The 19,632-nt window shown below is 39.0% G+C and overlaps 1 protein-coding gene across 2 annotated transcripts in view; it reads right to left on the reverse strand.

The window, feature by feature from the left end:
- Positions 1-6,240: 6,240 nt before the first annotated feature.
- MCM9 (minichromosome maintenance 9 homologous recombination repair factor) overlaps positions 6,241-19,632 on the reverse strand; it is a 47,346-nt gene continuing 33,954 nt past the window's right edge. For both annotated transcript variants that reach the window (XM_065630758.1, XM_065630757.1), the window contains 5 exons: positions 17,809-18,011; positions 16,874-17,077; positions 15,299-15,381; positions 10,598-10,743; positions 6,241-8,416 (listed from right to left, as the gene is read on the reverse strand). In XM_065630758.1, the coding sequence (XP_065486830.1) occupies positions 6,847-8,416; positions 10,598-10,743; positions 15,299-15,381; positions 16,874-17,077; positions 17,809-18,011 (2,206 nt within the window). In that variant the 3' untranslated portion in view covers positions 6,241-6,846. The remainder of the gene's footprint in view (positions 8,417-10,597; positions 10,744-15,298; positions 15,382-16,873; positions 17,078-17,808; positions 18,012-19,632) is intronic.

Genomic DNA, 19,632 nt, shown 5'->3' on the forward strand with positions numbered 1-19,632 from the left:
AGGGTGCTCACCCTGTGGAGTTTTGGAGCTGTCAGTGGGCAGCGCTCTCTCCTAGCAGATGGCCTTCTCTTTCTGAGGTCAATCTGTGACCTGAAAGAACCTCTTAAAAAAATCATTGCTCTAGTGTGTAGACACCTTTGCATTCAAAGACAGGCATCTTTACACCTCCACATCTCCATGAAAGAGGGAATGGAGTAAAGCCGCTGTCCTACTAGTAGTGTAGAGGAGGAGCCAAGCTGCATGAGTCCTTCAACACAATCATTGCTTCCAGACCACTGAGATGGGCTAGAAGCAGAACTGCAGGCGCAGCTGCTCCAATTGCTGACTGGTCTCTCTCCCACTGAAGGTACAGAGGTCTTGCTTCTCTTCTGTGTGACGTTTTGTTCTGACAGATGACCAACAATTTGTGGCAAGTAGCTGCCTTGAATGGAGAAGGAAAACACTTCAAGACAGAGGCAACTAAGATTTCTGGAAGTGTGTGGTGCGCTCAGCCAGTGTCCGGCAGTGAAGATGAACAATGTGAGGATGCTGGTGAACATGGATGATGATGACATCTGTGAACATGCAGCTCCCACTGTTCTTCATCCCTGCTTTCAGTTGCCAGGGAGTACAGAGCTATAATGTTGACAGTAGCAACAGGGCGATTTGGGAGGTGATATCTGCTGGTCAGAAGATGCCAAACAACTTGAGAGTTGTAGGTTTTGCATGTGTGAGCTCTTCTGTTGTGGACTTTGATGACACATGCACTTCTTTCCCTGCCTTTTTACATAATCTTACGGTAAGTATCTCGTGACCATTGAGTTCAAGTTAGGAAATGTTACTGATTGAAAAGTCATTGCTCCAAAGGATACATCTTCCTAAGTTGCATTGCAGTAATATATTTTGTTTGTACAATAATATTTGCATTATTACATGATATACATGATATGCATTTGTTATGCATATGTTATTGTGTATATACAGTTATACAATTGCACAAATAATTATGATGTGTGCAGTTGTAATTACACATATTTGTTCAGAATAATCAAACTTGGTAAGAAACATATTTTTATAGTCTTTTCTAAAATAGCTGTGTTCTTTACTCATTAAAGGACAATGTTATTCCTTGGAACTGTTAACATTCTTCTGTCTAACAGGAAGGAAAGTATTGATAAGTGAAGGCACACCAGATACCTAAGGGAGATGACATAATTAGCATTCATTATTAATGAAGCTATTGCCTCATTCACATGAAATACAGAGCACTTAATGCTCTGTTTACCTCATCTTCCCATCAATAAATACATTCCCTCTAGAATGTGATGTTCTATGTCCTCATTTGGGAGATCTGTTCACATTGAATCCACTAATTAGAAGTTTCAGTTCAGTTTATATTGACTTTGCCTTGCCTTTGATTTTAGTTCACTTGGTTTTGTAGTCTTGACGCACATCCCATTATGATATTTCATACATTAATCTATGTATCTGACAAGAACCATGACATTTCAGCTATTGTCCTGAGAATACCATGAGCAACAAGCAAACTCAACCATGTAAGGTTTTTTTCTGCTTACTATTTATTTAGAACGAAAAGCAGCACATACGCTGGAGTAAGACTGGCTGGCAGTCGGCACAAGAATGTGTTAGCAGCATAGCTGATACACATGGCCCGTATTCCCTTTTTCAGTTTGTCTTCTGCCACATTTTTTGTGTCACGCCTAAAATTTTCATAATGCTGGGAAGAACCAAAGGCTGGTTTTGTCAGACGTTTGCATGCCAAGTGATTCCTATTATAGGTTGTTTTACAAGCTTAAGAACTAGGTGTCTGCCCCAGAATTGCCATAAATAAGATGAGCAACACTTTCCAGGGGAGTTTTGAGGAGAGCTGGGCTGACATTGCAGGACCAGGCAGTGACAACAGTCCCGAGTTGCAGGGACAGAAGGCAACAAGGGACTGTGAGGAAGGGAAGGAGACGAGGAGGTGGCTACATGGGTGGCAAGTAACGATGGAACCAGGGGCACCAGTCGCAAGCCGTGTCTGATACAGCACTGCCAATGGTCTCCAGCAAGACTGGACTGTAAGAAGGTCAGGAACCACATCTTCATACTCGTAAGTGCTGTAAGATCCTGAAAGGTAACAAATATCCACATATTCTGCTGTCTCTGGGAAGAACTTCAGGTGATCCTGAAGAATTGGAACTGATTATTAAGCGTAGCTTAATAATGTAACTGTTGAAGTTAAAGAAGCCAAAAACGTTAGAGGAAAATTGGATAGAAAACCAGTTCCTTTCTGCCATGCTGCCTTTTCATTTCATGGAAGTTTCACATAAACCTCTATGGATTGCACTGTTCATCTTAAACAGTTGTAGGCAGCGATGCCCACAATGAATGGGTAACAAATACTAGATGGCTGTATGTAGCATGCTGGGACTCATCTGCAAGTGAGGTAATCAATAAATGAAGAGATGAATTAAAGTGAAATTTTAAAAAATCACTGAAAACATTTTAAAAAATAAATTAAAAAACAACCAACAAACCAGCCGAAAGGTAACCAACCAAACAAAAAACCTACAACAACAAAAAACAAACAACAAAAAACCCCACACAAAATCAAACAAACCCCACAAACAAACAAACAAAACAAGCCAAACCTTAAAACAACAACCAAAAAACCACAACGGGTAAAGACCTCAATAGAGATCTGGAAATAACCTGTGGCTTTCTAACCAGGCACAGCTTTTTAGTTTATCTTCACCTTACGAAGATGCTGTCAACAGCATCTAACTGAGAACGTCAGCCCTGGCATGGCCGATCGCCTGTTTCTGTTGAGGTGCAGTAGAGAGGAAGACTCTTGAGGAAGCCTCTGTCAGCAGGATTGTTCAGCTAGGAAAGAAGTGAGGAGGTGGCCATCAGAGAGGTCTGTAAAACCACCAGCGATGTATGTAACCACAGAGAATGATTACTCACAGCTCCCCTCTCCTAAGTACTGGCGAATGGGAAGTGATTCCGGCACTAAGTACAGCAACCTCAAGATAGTCTAGAATATCCTACCTGGGCTCCTAATTCAGAGGAGCGTGGGTCTCACTTAAGTCCAGTCTTGTATCGGCCAAGGATGTGCCTTCCGCAGCAGAACTGCCATGCAGGAGGATTAAAAGAATTATGATGAAGCATTTTTTTACACAAAAACATAATTAAACTGTTGGGTTTTTTGCTTTCCGCCTCCCTTTCACTCATCAGCATGTCTGCATGGGCCATCCAGGAGAACAGTACTATGGGACAGCTGGCAGTAAAACCGTAATATTGTCCCACACTGACATGACGTAATCTGATTTTAACCAAGGCAATGGAGTCTGGCCACTGAGTATCTACCAACAGCATTTCACTGCTGCTCACAAACGAGGACCTGATCAACATGCTGCTAGAACCAGTGACTTCTGACGTTTGGTTCAACTGGGTTTTAAGACAGCAACATATATATTCACCTTTAACGAACCAGCCTCATAAAGATAAAACATAGCTTAATAAAATACTAGAGCATTCAACAGTAATAATTAGTTTGATATGCATTTGTCTATAGTCACCCTGAGAAGACACATGAAAATGAGGCTGAGGGGAGACCTTATCACCCTCTCCAGCTACCTGGAAGGAGGTTGTAGCATGGAGGGTGTTGGTCTCTTCTCCCAAGTAGCAAGAGATAGGACAAGAGGAAACAGCCTCAAGTTGCGCCAGGGGAGGTTCAGATTAGAAGTTAGGAATTTCTCCATGGAAAAGGTTGTCAGGCATTGGAACAGGCTGCCCAGGGAAGTGGTGGAGTCACCACCCCTGGGGGTGTTTAAAAGACATATAGATGAGGTTCTTAGGGACATGGTTTAGTGCTAGAGTTAGGTTATGGTTGCACTTCATCTTAAGGGTCTCTTCCAACCTAAATGATTCTATGATTCTATGTTTTTGTATTATTTGATCACAAGCCCAGAGACGCAAGCATTAAAACAGGCAGGGGACAACAGCTGAGTGCCTGGCCAGGAAGGCAGCTGGTGGGAAGCGACTCCTCTGCCCGTTGACTGCACAAAGTACTCAGTGAGGAAATTCATCTGCAGGTTAGCCCAGCAAACTGCCACTGCCATAATGGATCAAATCTTCCCATCACTGGGCTACTGTAGCACTCAAAAAACATCAAAACATACGATTGTTTATGGGGGAAGTTGCTTTAAAAAGGGAAAGAATTTAGCAATGTTCCCTGCCAAGGCACTGACAAATGGGTTCTGTAGCAATGGCAACAGTGAGGAAGAGAGCAAATCATCAGCAGGTATCATGTTCTTACTACTGTGTGCTTCTCATTATCCTGAATGCTCTGAATTCATGCTACGGATCAGAAGCAGTAACACAACAGCACCATTTCAACTGGTCTGGCAGAGAAAGATCTCAGCGGTATTTGCTTTTCCAAATTTATTCTTCGGTTACTTACCCAACACATTTGGGTAAGGAGGACCTTTTTGCAGACAGTTTGAAAGAACAACAGTGGTTTTTTCTCTGCTAATATCGAAAAGACGGGCCTTTCTGCAAGCTGAATAGGATGTCTCTGTGGCTCCTCTTCTTTGCTTCTAACTAGGAAACAAAGCTGCCCAAGTGTCCTGCAGGCAGAGTGACCTCAGAGTGATCAGAATTTGCAGTATCCTTCCTTGATACCTTTTGGCTTTCGTTCCATTTCTCATGTTACATGAAGGGAGAAGTAGATCCCTCAGATCTCAAAAACCTCTGCTCAATAAAGAAACATAATTCCATTTCATTAAGTAACACACTGAGTACTTCTAATCTGGGGAATCTGAAGAGATAACTTTCTTTTTAATGATATACTAATATATTATCCCTCAAAAATTATTAACCATGTAGACACTACATAGAATGAGAGAATTCACTCTGCCTAAGTTCTACAGTATGTGTTTGCATTTAGATACCCAAAACACAACTGAGTGGTAAAGAGCAACCCAGCCGTGCTCTTTTCAGGGCTGCATTACTCCATTGACAATTAAAATGTCTTCACTGATCTAGAAAAGTCTCCTGGGCATTATCAAATTTGTTCTTATGTGCTCAAAGTACTTGGGCTTCACATTCCCTCATTCTCTGAAGTTTTGCAGTGTTTTAACTCTCCTGGTTTGAAGGGAGCTGCTTCTAAATTTAAGCAAATCAAGAGAGAATCAGACCTTCTTTGTGCTAGCAAGGCTCTCAAAGGATTTACTGTACTGTAAGCAACCACTCCATCCTCCGTTTACCTTGAAGGTAATAACAAGAATGTTCTGTGGAGAATTCTAATACAGAAGAAACATACCAAGCAACTCACTGAAAATAAAACTAAGGCTTAACTTTCTCTGTAAACATGTAATGCATTACTAGATTAATTTCCTGTTAACAAATGAATGATACAGGATGCAGCATGCTCTAGAAGACGAACTGCATGTCAGATGCAGTGAAACTCTAATCACAATTAGAATTGTCAAGTAAACATTATCTGAGTCAGAACCAAGCTACCCTAGTGTAACTCTTCAGCATGCTGCTAGGTTTGCAGGGCAGCTGTCCCGTTTTCAGCTGACATAAAGTTAATTTTCTTCCTCGTAGCTGGTATAGTGCTGTGTTTTTCATTTAGTATGAGAAGAATGTTGATAACACACAGATGTTTTAGCTGTTGTTAAGTAGTGAAGGACTTTTCAGCTTCTTATGGCATGTCAGGTGCATAAGAAGCTGGGAGGGGGCCCAGCCAGGACAACTGACCCCAACTAGCCAAAGGGATATTCCATACCATATGATGTCATGCTCAGTACATATTTTGGGGGAAGCTGGCCAGGAGAACTGCTAATCAGGAACTGGCTGGCTATTGGCTGATGAGTGGTGAGCAACTGCACTGTGCATCACTTGTTTTATATATTCTTTTATTATTATTTTCATTTATTATTGTTGTTATTATGTTCCCTTTCTGTCCTATTAAACTGTCTTTATCTTAACCCAAGAGGTTTACCTTTTTTCCGATTCTCTCCCCGTCCCACAATAATAGCTTATATGCCAGGGCTACGCCTGCATTAGAGCTGCCCTGGTTACTGAGGACACCCATACAATCGCCTGAAATTCGTTCTCTCTGCAATGGAGAAGTGTATGTTTATTACAGAGTTGGGTTTTGATAAAATGACCCAGAATACAGACACATATCTGAACCAGTGTATTTAAAAATGAAATTTGAAAAAAAAAAAGAAACAGAAAGAAAAATCTCTTGATCCATGTGTTCAACATCAGCAGTGTGACAAGGAACACAATAACCAGAGATGCAGCAAAATTGTCATGATACTGGTAATACAGAAATACTTACCACAGCATGATGATAAGTCACAATATTGCTAACTACACTGAGACAAACAGCATATGTAGATAAACAAAATATAATGACATAGTTTTAGCATCATCATTTTTCTAAAGTGGCATGGTCATTCGAAAGGACCATCTGAATCACATATAGTTCTAAGCATTATACAAAATAAACCACAACCGTCAATTAAACCTGCTCTTCTGCAAGATTCACTCTACTCTGGATATATAAACATAGCCACACAACTCTTCAGGTTACGTTATGTCAATCAAAGCAGTCAACCAATATAAGCAGTCTTGGGAAGAGTTTATAAAGCTAAAAGCCACGTCAGGCCTACAGTATATGCAGTCCTTAGCTGATGCAAAGTATATGGCCCATAACAAAAGTATGTTCGTTGGCATCAACAGAGGTCCAGGGTGATTATTTTTTAAATGCTTTGTAAACTATGGATACAACTGATAGAAGGATGGAGATTCAGAATGGTATGTGAAGTCATTAGGAAGAGATACATGTTAGGTTGTTGGATTTTTCCTAACCTCTTCATCCCAGTCAAAATCTAATGTAGCATCATCTAGCTCTGCTATCGAGAACAGAGATTTCTGTGGGACCACAGTGGCTTTATCAGCATTTCCCAACGCAAAACTCTTCCTTCTGCTAGGATTGCTCACGTGCACCTTCAGCAATGGGCCACGGCTTTCCTTGTTAGTGTCCGTTTTAATGGCAGGTGAGGTTTCCGATTTTGACTCAGGACGTGATGCAAATGCGAATGTCGACAGCTTGGCTAATGTGCTGGAGCGCACCTTCTCTCTGCTTGGGCTACCAAGCTTCCCCTCTGCCTCCCTTTTCTTTTCAGTGGGTGGAGATGACGTGGCATCAAAACTGACATCAGAGTGTGTTGTTGCACCTCCTCTGATCTCTTTTCCTAAGGCCTGACTCTGTTGCTCTTCTCTCCCATTATTATCAATTGATCGTTTTTCTGAACTATTGTTTCCTAAGCGAGTCAATGTCATCTTGCATTTCTCAGGGGGGCAGCATTCTTCTGGCAGCTGCTCTCCCTGGAGCTGCTCTCCAGGCTTAAAAATAGTTTCACTCGAGAAAAGAAAAAATTCCTCATTTTTCTTTTCTGAAGAATGATCAAGTTTTGTCCTTGGTCTGAAGGAAAATTTAGCTAGTTTAGCTGCTGGAGGGCTTTCACTGTCAAGGATTTGTGGCTCATGGGAACTTACTACCTTTGTTTCCTTCACTACTTGACCTTTGCTTCGTTTTCTCATAGAAGTTGTTGAAGTTTTCGCTGCTACAGATATGCTGTTCTTTCCCTCCCCTAGCACAGAATCTGTATCACTTGAAAGATCTGTCAGGCCAGACACAGGTAACACTGAAGGAAGGGCCTTTGCCTCCGGGTCTTGTGTACTTGTAAAGAATCCACGTGATTTTTCCCTGTGTAGTCTCTGCCAGCTTTTAGAAACCCGTTGTGTAATAACTGAATCCTGCACACTACTGCTTGGTGATGCTGGCTCTTGAATATTTGCTTCTGAAGAAAAACACGTGTGTTCTTCAGTCCTTTTCCTGCTTATCTTGGAAACTTTGTCCTGTTCCAAAGGAGCATGTAGCTCCACAGTTGCTAGTGACTCTCTCGTTCCATTTCCCTTCCTTGGTCCAGAAGCACGTGTTTCTTCAGGACAGGATGTCTCACACAAGGTTTTTGATGCCAAGTTACCTGGAGATATCTTGGGCACTGGAGACTTTTTCTGAAAAGTTTCTTCAGCATCAGTGTTGCTCTCTTCCAGGCTATCAAACCATGCCAGGCTGCCATCATCACCTCTCTTTCTATGTTTAATCAAGTGCTTTGTATTTTTGTTATTACCACGTGCCGAGTTGCATAAGGGTTCTGGATGTATATCCCCTTCACAGCTGCCTTTGGGCAAAGAAAGCTGTGGCCTGGAGTTACACTCTTGTTGATTTGAAGGTTCTGGCTGAGACATTTGCTCTGACTGCCCAAATGTCTCCTCGTTCAAGCACTTTGTAGTAGTATTGAAACTAGTTTCTTCAGGCTGCAGCTGGTGTGAATTCTCCTTTTGTAATCTATGGAATGAAAATAAAAAGTAATAGTAATTTATTTTTCATCTTTTCTTTCTTTATTGCGTTAGTGATGCTTAATATGTATGAATGGTGAAAAGCTACAAATAATGTAGGTCACAAAAACGCATTATAAGTACCACATATAGCTCTGAAAGCTGGTGTTGCAGTCTGTGATCTTTCAGCACCTTCTACAGTAAGTGGCAGAGTTTAGTGTCCTCTATAGAAGACAGGCAGATGGACAGAGAAAGCAATCATCTAAACTTCATTATCTTGGGAAACCAGCCAAAAAAACAACCAACCAAACAGCTTTGCACTACTTACAGCCATTGCTAGAGTCCTTTAAGGATTACATATTCTGTAAGTGTATCTTCTAGAATGGGAACCTTATTAGATTTTATCCTGAGCAAGGCAAAGCCTCAAAGGATATTTCAGAATGGAAAATCTAGTGGTTGCTGGTGGTTCCTCCCACAATTGCTATGGATCCAACAGGTCAAAAACTCCACGTGATAGAGTGAAAGCATCTCAGATCATCTATAAAAGTTAATTATCACTGTCTGTGGCTGTTAATACTCCCAGGGCACTCAAAACCAACAGAAGTGCTAGAGCAAGGGTCTCCTCCAATCTTGGTATAGCTGATATTCTGTCTATTGTATCTAAACGTACAATTTCCAAGGGAGAGAGCATCCTACTTTTTGATAAATAGTGTTTCTAACCATGAGTGAAGAGCAGCCACATTCTATCCCGAAAGTGACTGCATTAGGTAAAATGATTCCTATGCATTATAAATTGTTTCTCTGCTATATGAGAGATAAAACACTATATTGACATGTATCTTTTGGAATAATTATTATCACGATTTACTAATATTCTTAAAATTTTGATGGAAAGTTGCAGAAATGATCTGACTTATCAAGAAAGGCTGAAAGATACCTGCTTGTTTTATTGAAATGCAGTTTGGGGGGAATGCATGGGATAAGTCTTCTAATACAGAATAGGTTGTTTTAAAGAGGACATTCATTTAATATTCTCTAAGCTGCTTAAGAGGTGGGGAAGAAGAAATGAGCTTAATTTGCAGCATAGGGGATTCAGTGGGATATTGGGAAAACCTTTATGAGCATTAGGATGGAGAAATAATGGAACAGACTTCCCAATGGCAATGGAAAATCCTTTTCATTAGGAGGCCTTTGGAGCAGATAACACAAGCACCTGCCAGGAAGGTCAAACACAGACCTGATCCTGTGTTTGTATTTGACCTCCCATCCTATCCTACATTTTGAGGATCCCTTATGAATACCTCTGTTTTAAAAATAGCTTTGTCTGTCTGTTGGAGATAATATCCCACTTTCACCTGCTTTTATTGCCTCTGTGGTTACTTAAGGTGTCCCTACTATAAGTTGCTATATAAGTCTGAAAAATATTTAAAGGAAAAAGAGTGTTTTCTCGCTTGTTCTTATTCCATTAGCTTCGATAACATGGATATTTTATCTTCCTTTAACAATAAGAAAGTACGAGCTTCTTTAGAGCCTAATCTCATTTCGGGAAACAAATGTTATTTTTTTCTATTTTATTTCCTTCCAATCCTAGTGTTTTCCTCTCAGCCACAGTATGTTAAAAGTTTTCTATTAATAACAGCAAATAAAGTTTCCAAAGATTATTGTGGTGAGCTGAAAACTAGAGATGAGACAGTGAAAATTCCACCATGTAAAAAAGAAAAATCACCCAAAATAACAGAACTTCATTTCAGGCTTATATTTTCCATTAACAGAAGGGGAGGGATCCTCACAGGCCCAACACAAAAGAAGGCTTAAAAAATATGAAGCAGATCTGCTGTATTTTACCAAGCAAATAACAAAAGGTGGTATAAAATTATTTGCTCAGCTACAGAATCTGGCATTTTGACCCTAAGTAACTCCGCTGAAACTTATGTGAACATAGAGTTGATATATGAGTTAGGAACTGATTAAAGCATTCTTGAATTCTTTGTAAATTCTATAACCCAGGGACATAAATGATCTCGTAATGATCTCACAGTGCTACTTTAAAACAATCTCCCTGCTTACCCATGTCCTCTAAAGAACAAGTCCCTTCCCAATGTCAGATTCTATTTTTAGACTCTCTCTAGATATTATCGTCAAACAATTGTTTCTCACTATTGAATTATTTTGTTACTCTGCGTATTATAACCTGTCAAGTCTTTGTAGTTCTTTGTGCAGAAGATCTTGCAGCTCCAGTTGCTCCAATATGAGTTCACACTGTGTTCGGTACTGTGCCATTGGATCTTCTGGAAATGAAGTGTGTAAGGCATTGATGCCTCCAAGAAGTGCACCCCCCTATGTCACCAAAGAGATTTAAAAAAAATAGAAGCTATCTTTATTATTCAGCACCAAATTTAAACAGCAGAGACAATTTTATACAAAATTCTCCCTTAGATATTTTAAAGCCGAAGGTAGCAAATATTTACCAAGTAACTGCATTCACAGAAATAATCCTATTAGGTCTGCTCACACCAGCAAAGTTGCTCATATACATAAAGCAATCATATGATCAAGTCTGCAGTTTACTCGTACTGCTTTATTTTTATTTATACAAAAAATTGAAAGTCCACCTAAGGCTTAAGAACATCATGACTAAAAATGGAGAGCAGGATTAAAGAAGTTTTCCAAAATACCTGTAAAAATTCTGCCCCCGTGAGACATTTTTATAACTGAAGAAGTTCTGACTGTTAAAAGTTTTAATTAGCTTTGCCCAGTTATTTAAATGGAAAGACCTGGGTATTAAGGCTTGTCAACATAGGGTAAATTGACCAGCAAAAATATTTCTGAATAACTCTTTGAGAGTAACTATTTCGGAATCATTCCAGAGAGCAAGTGATTAGAATCTGGGACAGTTTTGCTGTGTCTTGTGAGAAATTAAGTAGTTTTTATTTGGAACAGAGCATCTGCACAAAGTGATTTGTTCCACAACAAATAATCTAGAATAGCTCTGCAGTTAATTGTTCTTTGGGAAAAAACCCCTCACATCACAAACCTACTTTGCCACAGATTAGCTAGCATTTACCACTCCTGTCTAGTCTATAAAGCTCAATACAACTAATGAAAAGATGCATTTCACGTGCCACGAGAGCAATAGCAAAAGTCAACAGGGTCTCTAGAACCAGCAATTGCTACATATGGCATCACATGGACCACACACTTCCATTTGTGGTAATTTTAGTTCTTCCATTTTGAAATGTTAAAATTTTCTATTAAATGTAAATAATTTGCATTGGAAAAAACATTATTCTGGTGGCTAATCAAAGCCCTCTAAAACTACACAGTACTAAAACTAAAACTGTCCAGGAAACTATTAATGCATCCCATGAAAGTTATCACTCGGTTGTTTGTTTGTTGTTTTGTTGTTCGGGTTTTGTTTTGAGTTTTTTTTGCAGATTGCTTCAGAACATGATAGATCTGTTCCACATAGAAGTATTAGTTTGTAGCCATGCAAAAGGTTGTTGTAGAACCTCTCTGCTGTATTTGTCTCAAGGACTGTAAGGTTGGTAGTGAGGCAGGGACTGTAGAAAGGGAAGTCCAGTCTCTTAGTTAGGACCATTAAAAGCAAAGAAAGAGAACTAGATTCTATCTCTGACCTTAGTTACAGTTTTTGCCATTCAGAACGAGCCCGTTAAGTAAAGGTTTTGAAAGGCAATAAATCTGTAACCGGGAGCCTGATGCAGTTTGTGCAGAGAAGGAAACTGCAGTCAACAGAAGTGCGCTCAGACATGCAAAGTGCTACTGCTTGGAAACTGGGGCCCTGACCATCTCTCATGGCGTTTGCTCCAGTGGACAATTTCTTTTGAGTGGTACGTAATTCAGCTCCAGATCACAGAACAGGAGCAGCACCAACCCATCACTTCACAAGGACCAGGTAATAAACAAAACATTGAGCAAAACACTGACAAAGGATAGTTGCTTTTGGCTTGAGTATTTTCAACCCGTGACCCACGGATCCAATGGAAAAGAAAAAGAATACGTGATTTGATATCTTGAGATATATGCCCAAGGGGCACAATTATATCTTGTCCTCACTGACTTTTCAGTGCTTTACTTGGCTATCACAACGAGTTTCTTTTCAATGTTCTTTTGTGTGTGTGTGTGTCTGAAATTTTAAGTGGGAATTTCAGACATCTGTTAGTTTCATTCCTCTGCTGGTGCTTACGTCTCTGACATATCTGCCCCTCTGAGACTCTGAAATACTATTTTGAGGAGAGGAAGGTGGCCATGTGACAAATCCATACACTGTGGTACTGAGGGCAAAGGATCTAGAACAGAGAGAGAAAAAAGAAGTATTACAGGGAAAGTTAGCAGAAAGGAAGGGTGTAAACGTGCCTGAGGAAAGGAAGAAAAAAGGTAAAAAGGGAGTAAAAGGAGAGGGATTGAAATGGGAATAAAATAACAAGGAAAACATGAGAAAGACAGAGATGATGTTAACAAAGAGGAAATGAGGCAAAGAAAAGGTCAAGTGAGGGGGGTTAGAATATGCTCACAAAGATGAAGTAGGAAAGAGAAAAATAAGGGTGAATTAGGACGACATAAAAAACCCCGTAATAAATTAGGGTGGTGATGATAATGTGACAGTCCTCCTTCCCAAGAAGGCTCACAAGATGTACCTGAATGCAGACCCATGAACTATGAACTTTGATTTTATACTGGCAAGAATATGACTTTCTGTAGAAGTTGCAAAGATGGTGTTGAAGACAGAGTTTGCTGAGCCAAAAGGTGGCAGCCAGTCCCTCAAGAATGACACCAGCACTTCCCCATTTACAACCTCATTCTATAGACTGACGATTAGGCAGGAAACACAGGATGTATCTATACATAAAGTTTGGGTTTTTTCTAAAAGACACAATTTCTGAAAATAAACTTTTGCATGTTACTTCTGGTTTTTTTCCAATAAAACAAATAAATCTCATCCTTCAAAAAGAAATTATTTTAGTGATTCATTTATACTTTCCAGGAGGAAAGTAAAATTTGGTCTCAAATAGCGGATCTCAAATTTGCAGATTCCTAGCAGAAATTACCACATTTGCCTACTTGCTCCTAAAAAGTGAAGAGTGAAGCAAATATGATGAGCATACCAACTACTCCCAGGTAGTCTTCTCCAGTCATAATTCAAGCAATTTTTTCTGTGTGTTATTAGACAGATACTTGCTATGCAAACTGCAGCCCTTGAGGGCAGGACTGTGTAAATATGAAAAAGTGACCCACTGTTAAAACCGTTCTGTTACATTTATTCATTCTGATGAGGTAGAAAGATACACAGATGACAATACACTTTCATTATTATTATATACATACATTCCATTTTCATGTTATGAAAAAAAATTTTAGTATTTCAGATTTTTGTATCCAAAACCATATCGCTGTGAAAACAGTGTCCCACCAAATTCTTATCTAGTTAATTACAAGTTTAATTACATTCAATGAACACTTATGTGGCATCTTCTGCTGTTTCAACTGGATATATTAGTCCAGCTTCTCATTTTAACTTAGATGCAGTGCTGTCATTGAAAAGCTGAGCTCTTCAAAACAGTGCAAGATGAATTGCAGCAGACAGCGAAATAATCTTTTGCTACTTAATAAGGTCAGGCCCTGTAGTATTTTTGAGACAAATTCCATTTGCAACGCTGTGCAGTAGATTATCCATGGCACAAACTGCAATTAGTCTCTCAGCCCTCACTGGAAGAACAAGGGAGATCAGAAGTGCCTACCTGCCATATATGACTTTGTGCATTTATCCTGAAGAGCTTTCTCTCCAAGAGGAGTACATCTCCTCTCCTGCAAAGGTCTCTAAGGTCCATTGAGCTAATGGGTGCTAAGTAAAATTGTTTAAATTTGTATATATTCATATCAACCTATATAGAAACATAGGAAATGCCATTTTGAATCAGACCAGTCATCTGTGCAGTGGAGTGCAGAATCTCTGACAGAGCCAAACCCAAATATTTCAGATGTGCTAAAAACCCCCATGCATAACTCTGGATAATCTGCTTATAGTAATTTTTTGTCTACTCCAAGGCATGAAGATTTATTTCCTTTAAAAACAGTCTATTTGAAGCAATAGCGTCTATATTATTTTCCATATTTCCATTTTAAAAAAGCTTCTACTAGATTCATATTGCTTTTAATTATTCTAAATGTGTTGCTTTTTCTTTACATTCAACATCTTAATAACGTTATAGTTAACCAAAATCTAGCTTCCCACATTCTTTCAACGCCTTTTTACATAGAAACATGACACAAATCCACGTGATAACTGGAATGTACAGTTTTCAGTGTACAGCAACTAAAGTTTTGAACTTTTAATGTTTTGTAGAGTAAAATTAGTCTTCTAGAAGTTCTGAGTTCTAGTATCACCACCAACATATTTCAAAATGATCTAACAGCAAAACAAAGTGTGCGTTTTGGCAACTGTTCGAAACTTGCTCCAAAAAATTATTTGGTTCTCTCATACCTAGTTAATGAGTGACAAGATACCATCATGGAAGAAAAGCCCATCAGAGGCTACTAAACACAGTGATATAGACACAATTTCTGGCTCAAGAGGTCTTTCAAATGTACATTACCAGAAGTCAATAGTAGGACAAAACTTCACTTTGTCTGTAGTCCATTAAAAAAGGTACCAGGCCTCTACCACCAACCCAGATTCTCCAGTATAATCTCCATTTAAGGATTTTAATGATCAAAATGGACTAAAAGTGACTTGTCAAGGTCTCCGATGACCCACTTTCCATGAGCCCCATGAAACTCTCTCCAAAGAGATGAAGGGAGCTGACGTGTCTACACGATAAACTGAATCCCTTAAATGTGGTACCACAGCAGTGGCAACGTCTGCAAGAACCCTTACCTGCATAGAAGATTCCATCACTGATACCACAGTTACAGCATCTTCCACAGTCACAGTATCCCTAAACATCAACCGGGCGTGAGCTATCAAAAAAAAATGGGCATTGAAAGCAAGTGTTACCAAAGTCAAAAAGCCATTTTTTTTTGTACTAGAAGGGACAGCACACTTCTTCACATTTCTTCAGCTCTTCAAACACTTGTGCATGGACGTAACTTAAACATGAATATAATCCTTTTGATTTTAATGTCAGTTTCAACAGGAATTGGAAAGCTTAGTTTTACTAGTAAAGAATGTAATGTGACTTCCAGATTACAGTTACAGTGACAGTTCAAATAGAGACACTTAAAATGCTAAAGTCAAAAAGTGTAAAGTGCTGGGTATCACAACAAAGACTGTGGTATGAAACATCCCTATCTATATAGGTACGTGTCATCACCATAAAATAAAAAAAGAAGTCTAATTTTCATCACAGGTCAGAAAATATTTTATTTCCTCTAACTGGTCTGTGTCACAAATTTAGTGTGATTTTAAATGCTTTTCTCTACAATAGCTTTATTTTTTCTTCCTTCATTTTCTTAAGTCAGCAAAACAAAACTGATTTTCGTAAGTGGGTATAATGCAAATCATTTACCACATGAAGCTCTCCTCCTAATGGGCTGTGGAAACACAGTCCTTTTTTTCAGCAAGAGAAAGGCAGTTAATTAATAACATCTATATAATACTTAGAAAGAACAAAACGCTACTAAAAGCCCCTATCATGAGAAGGCATAAGAATGGAAGAATCACTGAATCTGAAAATAACATGTGAATCTCTAGAAGTTAGGCATGTCTTTCATTTAGATAATTTTTCCCCCAAATGGATAACAAAATATAAACATCTGATGCAGGAAGCACTACATTGCTAACTGACATATAAAAGCACAAAGACCATTTATGATTGTTTCACAAAAATACAGTACATTTTTTAAAATTCACCCTGAAAATATTTGATTTGCCATTTTATAAAAAAAATCATGTTAAGATAGAGACCTACTGTTTCCTGTGTTTGTGTTCTTATAAATGAAATATGATTTGAACTCAAGAGTTGGAAATGTTGAAGTCCTGTTGCAAAGTACAGACTTGATTGTTGATATTTAAGGAAACAAAAATGTGTTATTATTAATATTATTTTAATTTTAGAATAGAAGAAAATACTTGACATCTTTGCTCAGGCTGAATAGGATGGCAACCCAAATGACATAAAATAAATCCCGAAATTGTTTTTCATAGAGACACATAACTTCTGACAATTTTCTGTCTAATGTGATTTCTTCCAGTGGTTTTAGTTTCTGTTATGGTTGTGGGAATGACAAAATCAAAACCCACTCTGATAAGCTAATTGTAACACCCTTTCCCACATTTGAAATCTCCAAACCCAAGTTTCTTCAGATTTGAAAGAAAAAACAATACAAGAATCCCCTGTCCCTACCTCCATGGAAAAGCTGCTACTCTGCTTACTTGCTATAATTATACTCCTGATCTATTATTTTATAAAGGTTAATTGTTAGCTTTGAAACAAAACTGCTATGGCCTTACCTTCTGCAAGGCGTACCAAACTCTCTAATAAGCGAATTGTAGTTCGGGCGGCATTTCTGCAGTCATTCTGACGCTGCATTTGATAGTAGCGCACGAGGATCAGGTTGCTCTCATCAGACAATTTTGGCTGTATACTTTTTATAAGGCAGAAGTAGGTTTTCATCTTTTCCATGCTCCAGAGCTTTTCTGATTTGCTTGGGAAACCTGCATAACAACTGCTTAGTCAGTAATTTTATAACAACAGACATCAAGCTTTTTGCTGTGAATTCCTGTTAGATAGGCAACTGAATATAAAAGACACATCACTGTATTTTGGGGCATACCAGGTTGTCTGTACACAGCTCCTCAAGGACTTGGTCAAATTCCAGTGTGCAATCTTACATACCATCCAGTCTCTCTCCTAACAAAACCCACAGTGAAGCCTCCAGTAATTCCAACAGAGCTGCCGTCAGATTTACTGCCCACCAGATGGTACAGTCAGTGCTAAGTGCTCTAGTATTCCTTAAAATGTAAAATGCCACAGGAATGTACGTACCTCCTCTGGCTCTTTTACCTGCTTTGTAGGAGCCAAAAGCTACCTGCTGTATTCTGAACATGGTTTGCAGGGAAACACCTGCATGGTGTGTAGGATCTGCACATCAAGCAAGGTAAAGGCGCAAGCTGGAAACTATCCACTTACTGAGCAGTCTGGGTGGAACTCTCTTGTAAATGATCATATAGTAGAAGTAGAATGTTCTCAGCTCACCCCTACTAATCAATTACTGATCTCTGTCTTATTCCTACTTGAAAAACAACCATACTGCAGGAAACTACCACTGCGAAAATGCAAATGCTGATTAATATGAAAGACTCAAGAATAACAAACTAAACTGAAAGGTGGGGAAAGAAAAAAAAAATACGACGACTACCTTATAACTTAAAAAGACTCCTCTTACCTTTATTTTGCAAGATGAAGGATGAAATTATGCGGTCCCATTCCTCATTCTTCGTATCTAACAATACTAAGACCAGGTCAAATCTGCTCAACAGGGGACTGCCAAGAGCTATGTTGACAGAGATCGACTCATTAGGGTCATAATGGCCTTTTGGGTTTGTTGCTGCCAGAATAGTTGTCCTTGTATTAAGCTTGCACACCAAGCTAGAGAAAAGTATAGTGAAGATTATGGTTGGGTTAAATTGGGTAGGGGAAATTATTCCAAAGTGTTAAAAAAACTATCACATTTTAATGTTATGAATAGCACATCTTACCCTGACAGACTGAAAGAACTAAACAATATACACGATTACTGTATTAATATATCTTATACATATAGCATTTCTCAGTCAGAGAATTGCAACTAAACAGAAAGACAGTTATCAGGATACCAAAAGTAACTAAGAAATATTGCCATGAATAATCTCTATACACAGCTAGGTCCTGTAATGTTGAAAACCAATGTAACTTCTCAGAAATAAATATTACTTTGCTGATTTATACAGTATAGAAACACTTTTTTAATGATGAAAGTAGCATTTTAGCTGAATTCACATTTTAAGAAAGCAAATTAAAATGTAATAAAAACATATGTTTTATTCCTATATGTAAACATGTTATGAATATGAACCCAACCAACCAATGACGGTAGCCATATCAACTGCTTATCCAGGGAAACAGCCATTTTCCTCTCTTAACCATGCTGTCCTGGCATGTGTTTTTAGATGTGGGGAGATATTATTTTTATCCTAGTAGTCCAAATGCAATCCTTTCAGTTAAGGCAGCAGGAGAAGTATTCTAACTTTGGTTTGTCACTGAGCTATTTCTAGTCAGCTCCTGAGTAACCGCTGCCTCATGTCCAAAATTCTTCTGTAACCAAGAGGAGGGACCACAGATCTTCTATTAGCTTACACCCAATGGGAAAAGAACCTTATCTCCCATGCACCAAAATAATACCTCAAAATGCTTAACCTATCTGTGCTAACATACTACTCAAAAAGTCCTCATTAGATGTTGTCTTTAAAAGTGTGCAACTGAAGCTAGATGTGCAAGTTAGCAAACTGTGTTTTGGGGTCCACAAAATCCAATCAAGTGCAACAAGGAACCCAGCGAAAATATGGCGCTATGTTACTAAGTAGATAAGACAACCGTAGTTCCAAATATTTGTCCCCCCCAACTGCATTACTGGCAAAGGTTTGTAATCTCCCAGGTGAGAGTGACGTTACTTGTCTGTTGTCTGCTGAGCATTAGATCTGTCCTACAGGCAACAGCAAAATGTTCAGCAAAATACCAAAGAGGCAGATTAAACGGACAGATGACCTGAGTTGTGAAGCACCTAAAGGAGGAAAAAATGGCATAAAACTGAGGAGGCTGAAGAGAGCTTCAGCAGAATGCTCAGAATAAAGAAAGGACATGAAGAGCTAGAGGGGCTAAGAAGGTGTGACTGGAGCAAGAACTGAATAGAAGATGACAAGGAGGAATGTGGAAAGGGTGGTGCCTTTTGAGCAGCAGAGATTTCAGCCAGAAAATTATTTGGGCCTGGAAAAAGAAAGTGAGGAACTAAAGGTAAGCAGGAGTTAATATGTATGCCATGCCCAACATATAAAATTCAGCAGCCTGGAAATATCTTGGTCTTCTTTCATTACCATGCAGTATTGCTGGATTTTGGAGATAAAAAGTCCTGCTTTCTGGGTTCAAATAAAAAGTTCACAAAGTTCCTCATTTCACATATGATTATTATGACCATTCCCACCAAAGGACAAGTCCATCGAGTCTTCTTAGGAAA

The sequence above is a fragment of the Caloenas nicobarica genome, chromosome 3, assembly GCF_036013445.1.
Source record: "Caloenas nicobarica isolate bCalNic1 chromosome 3, bCalNic1.hap1, whole genome shotgun sequence".
NCBI lineage: Eukaryota > Metazoa > Chordata > Aves > Columbiformes > Columbidae > Caloenas > Caloenas nicobarica.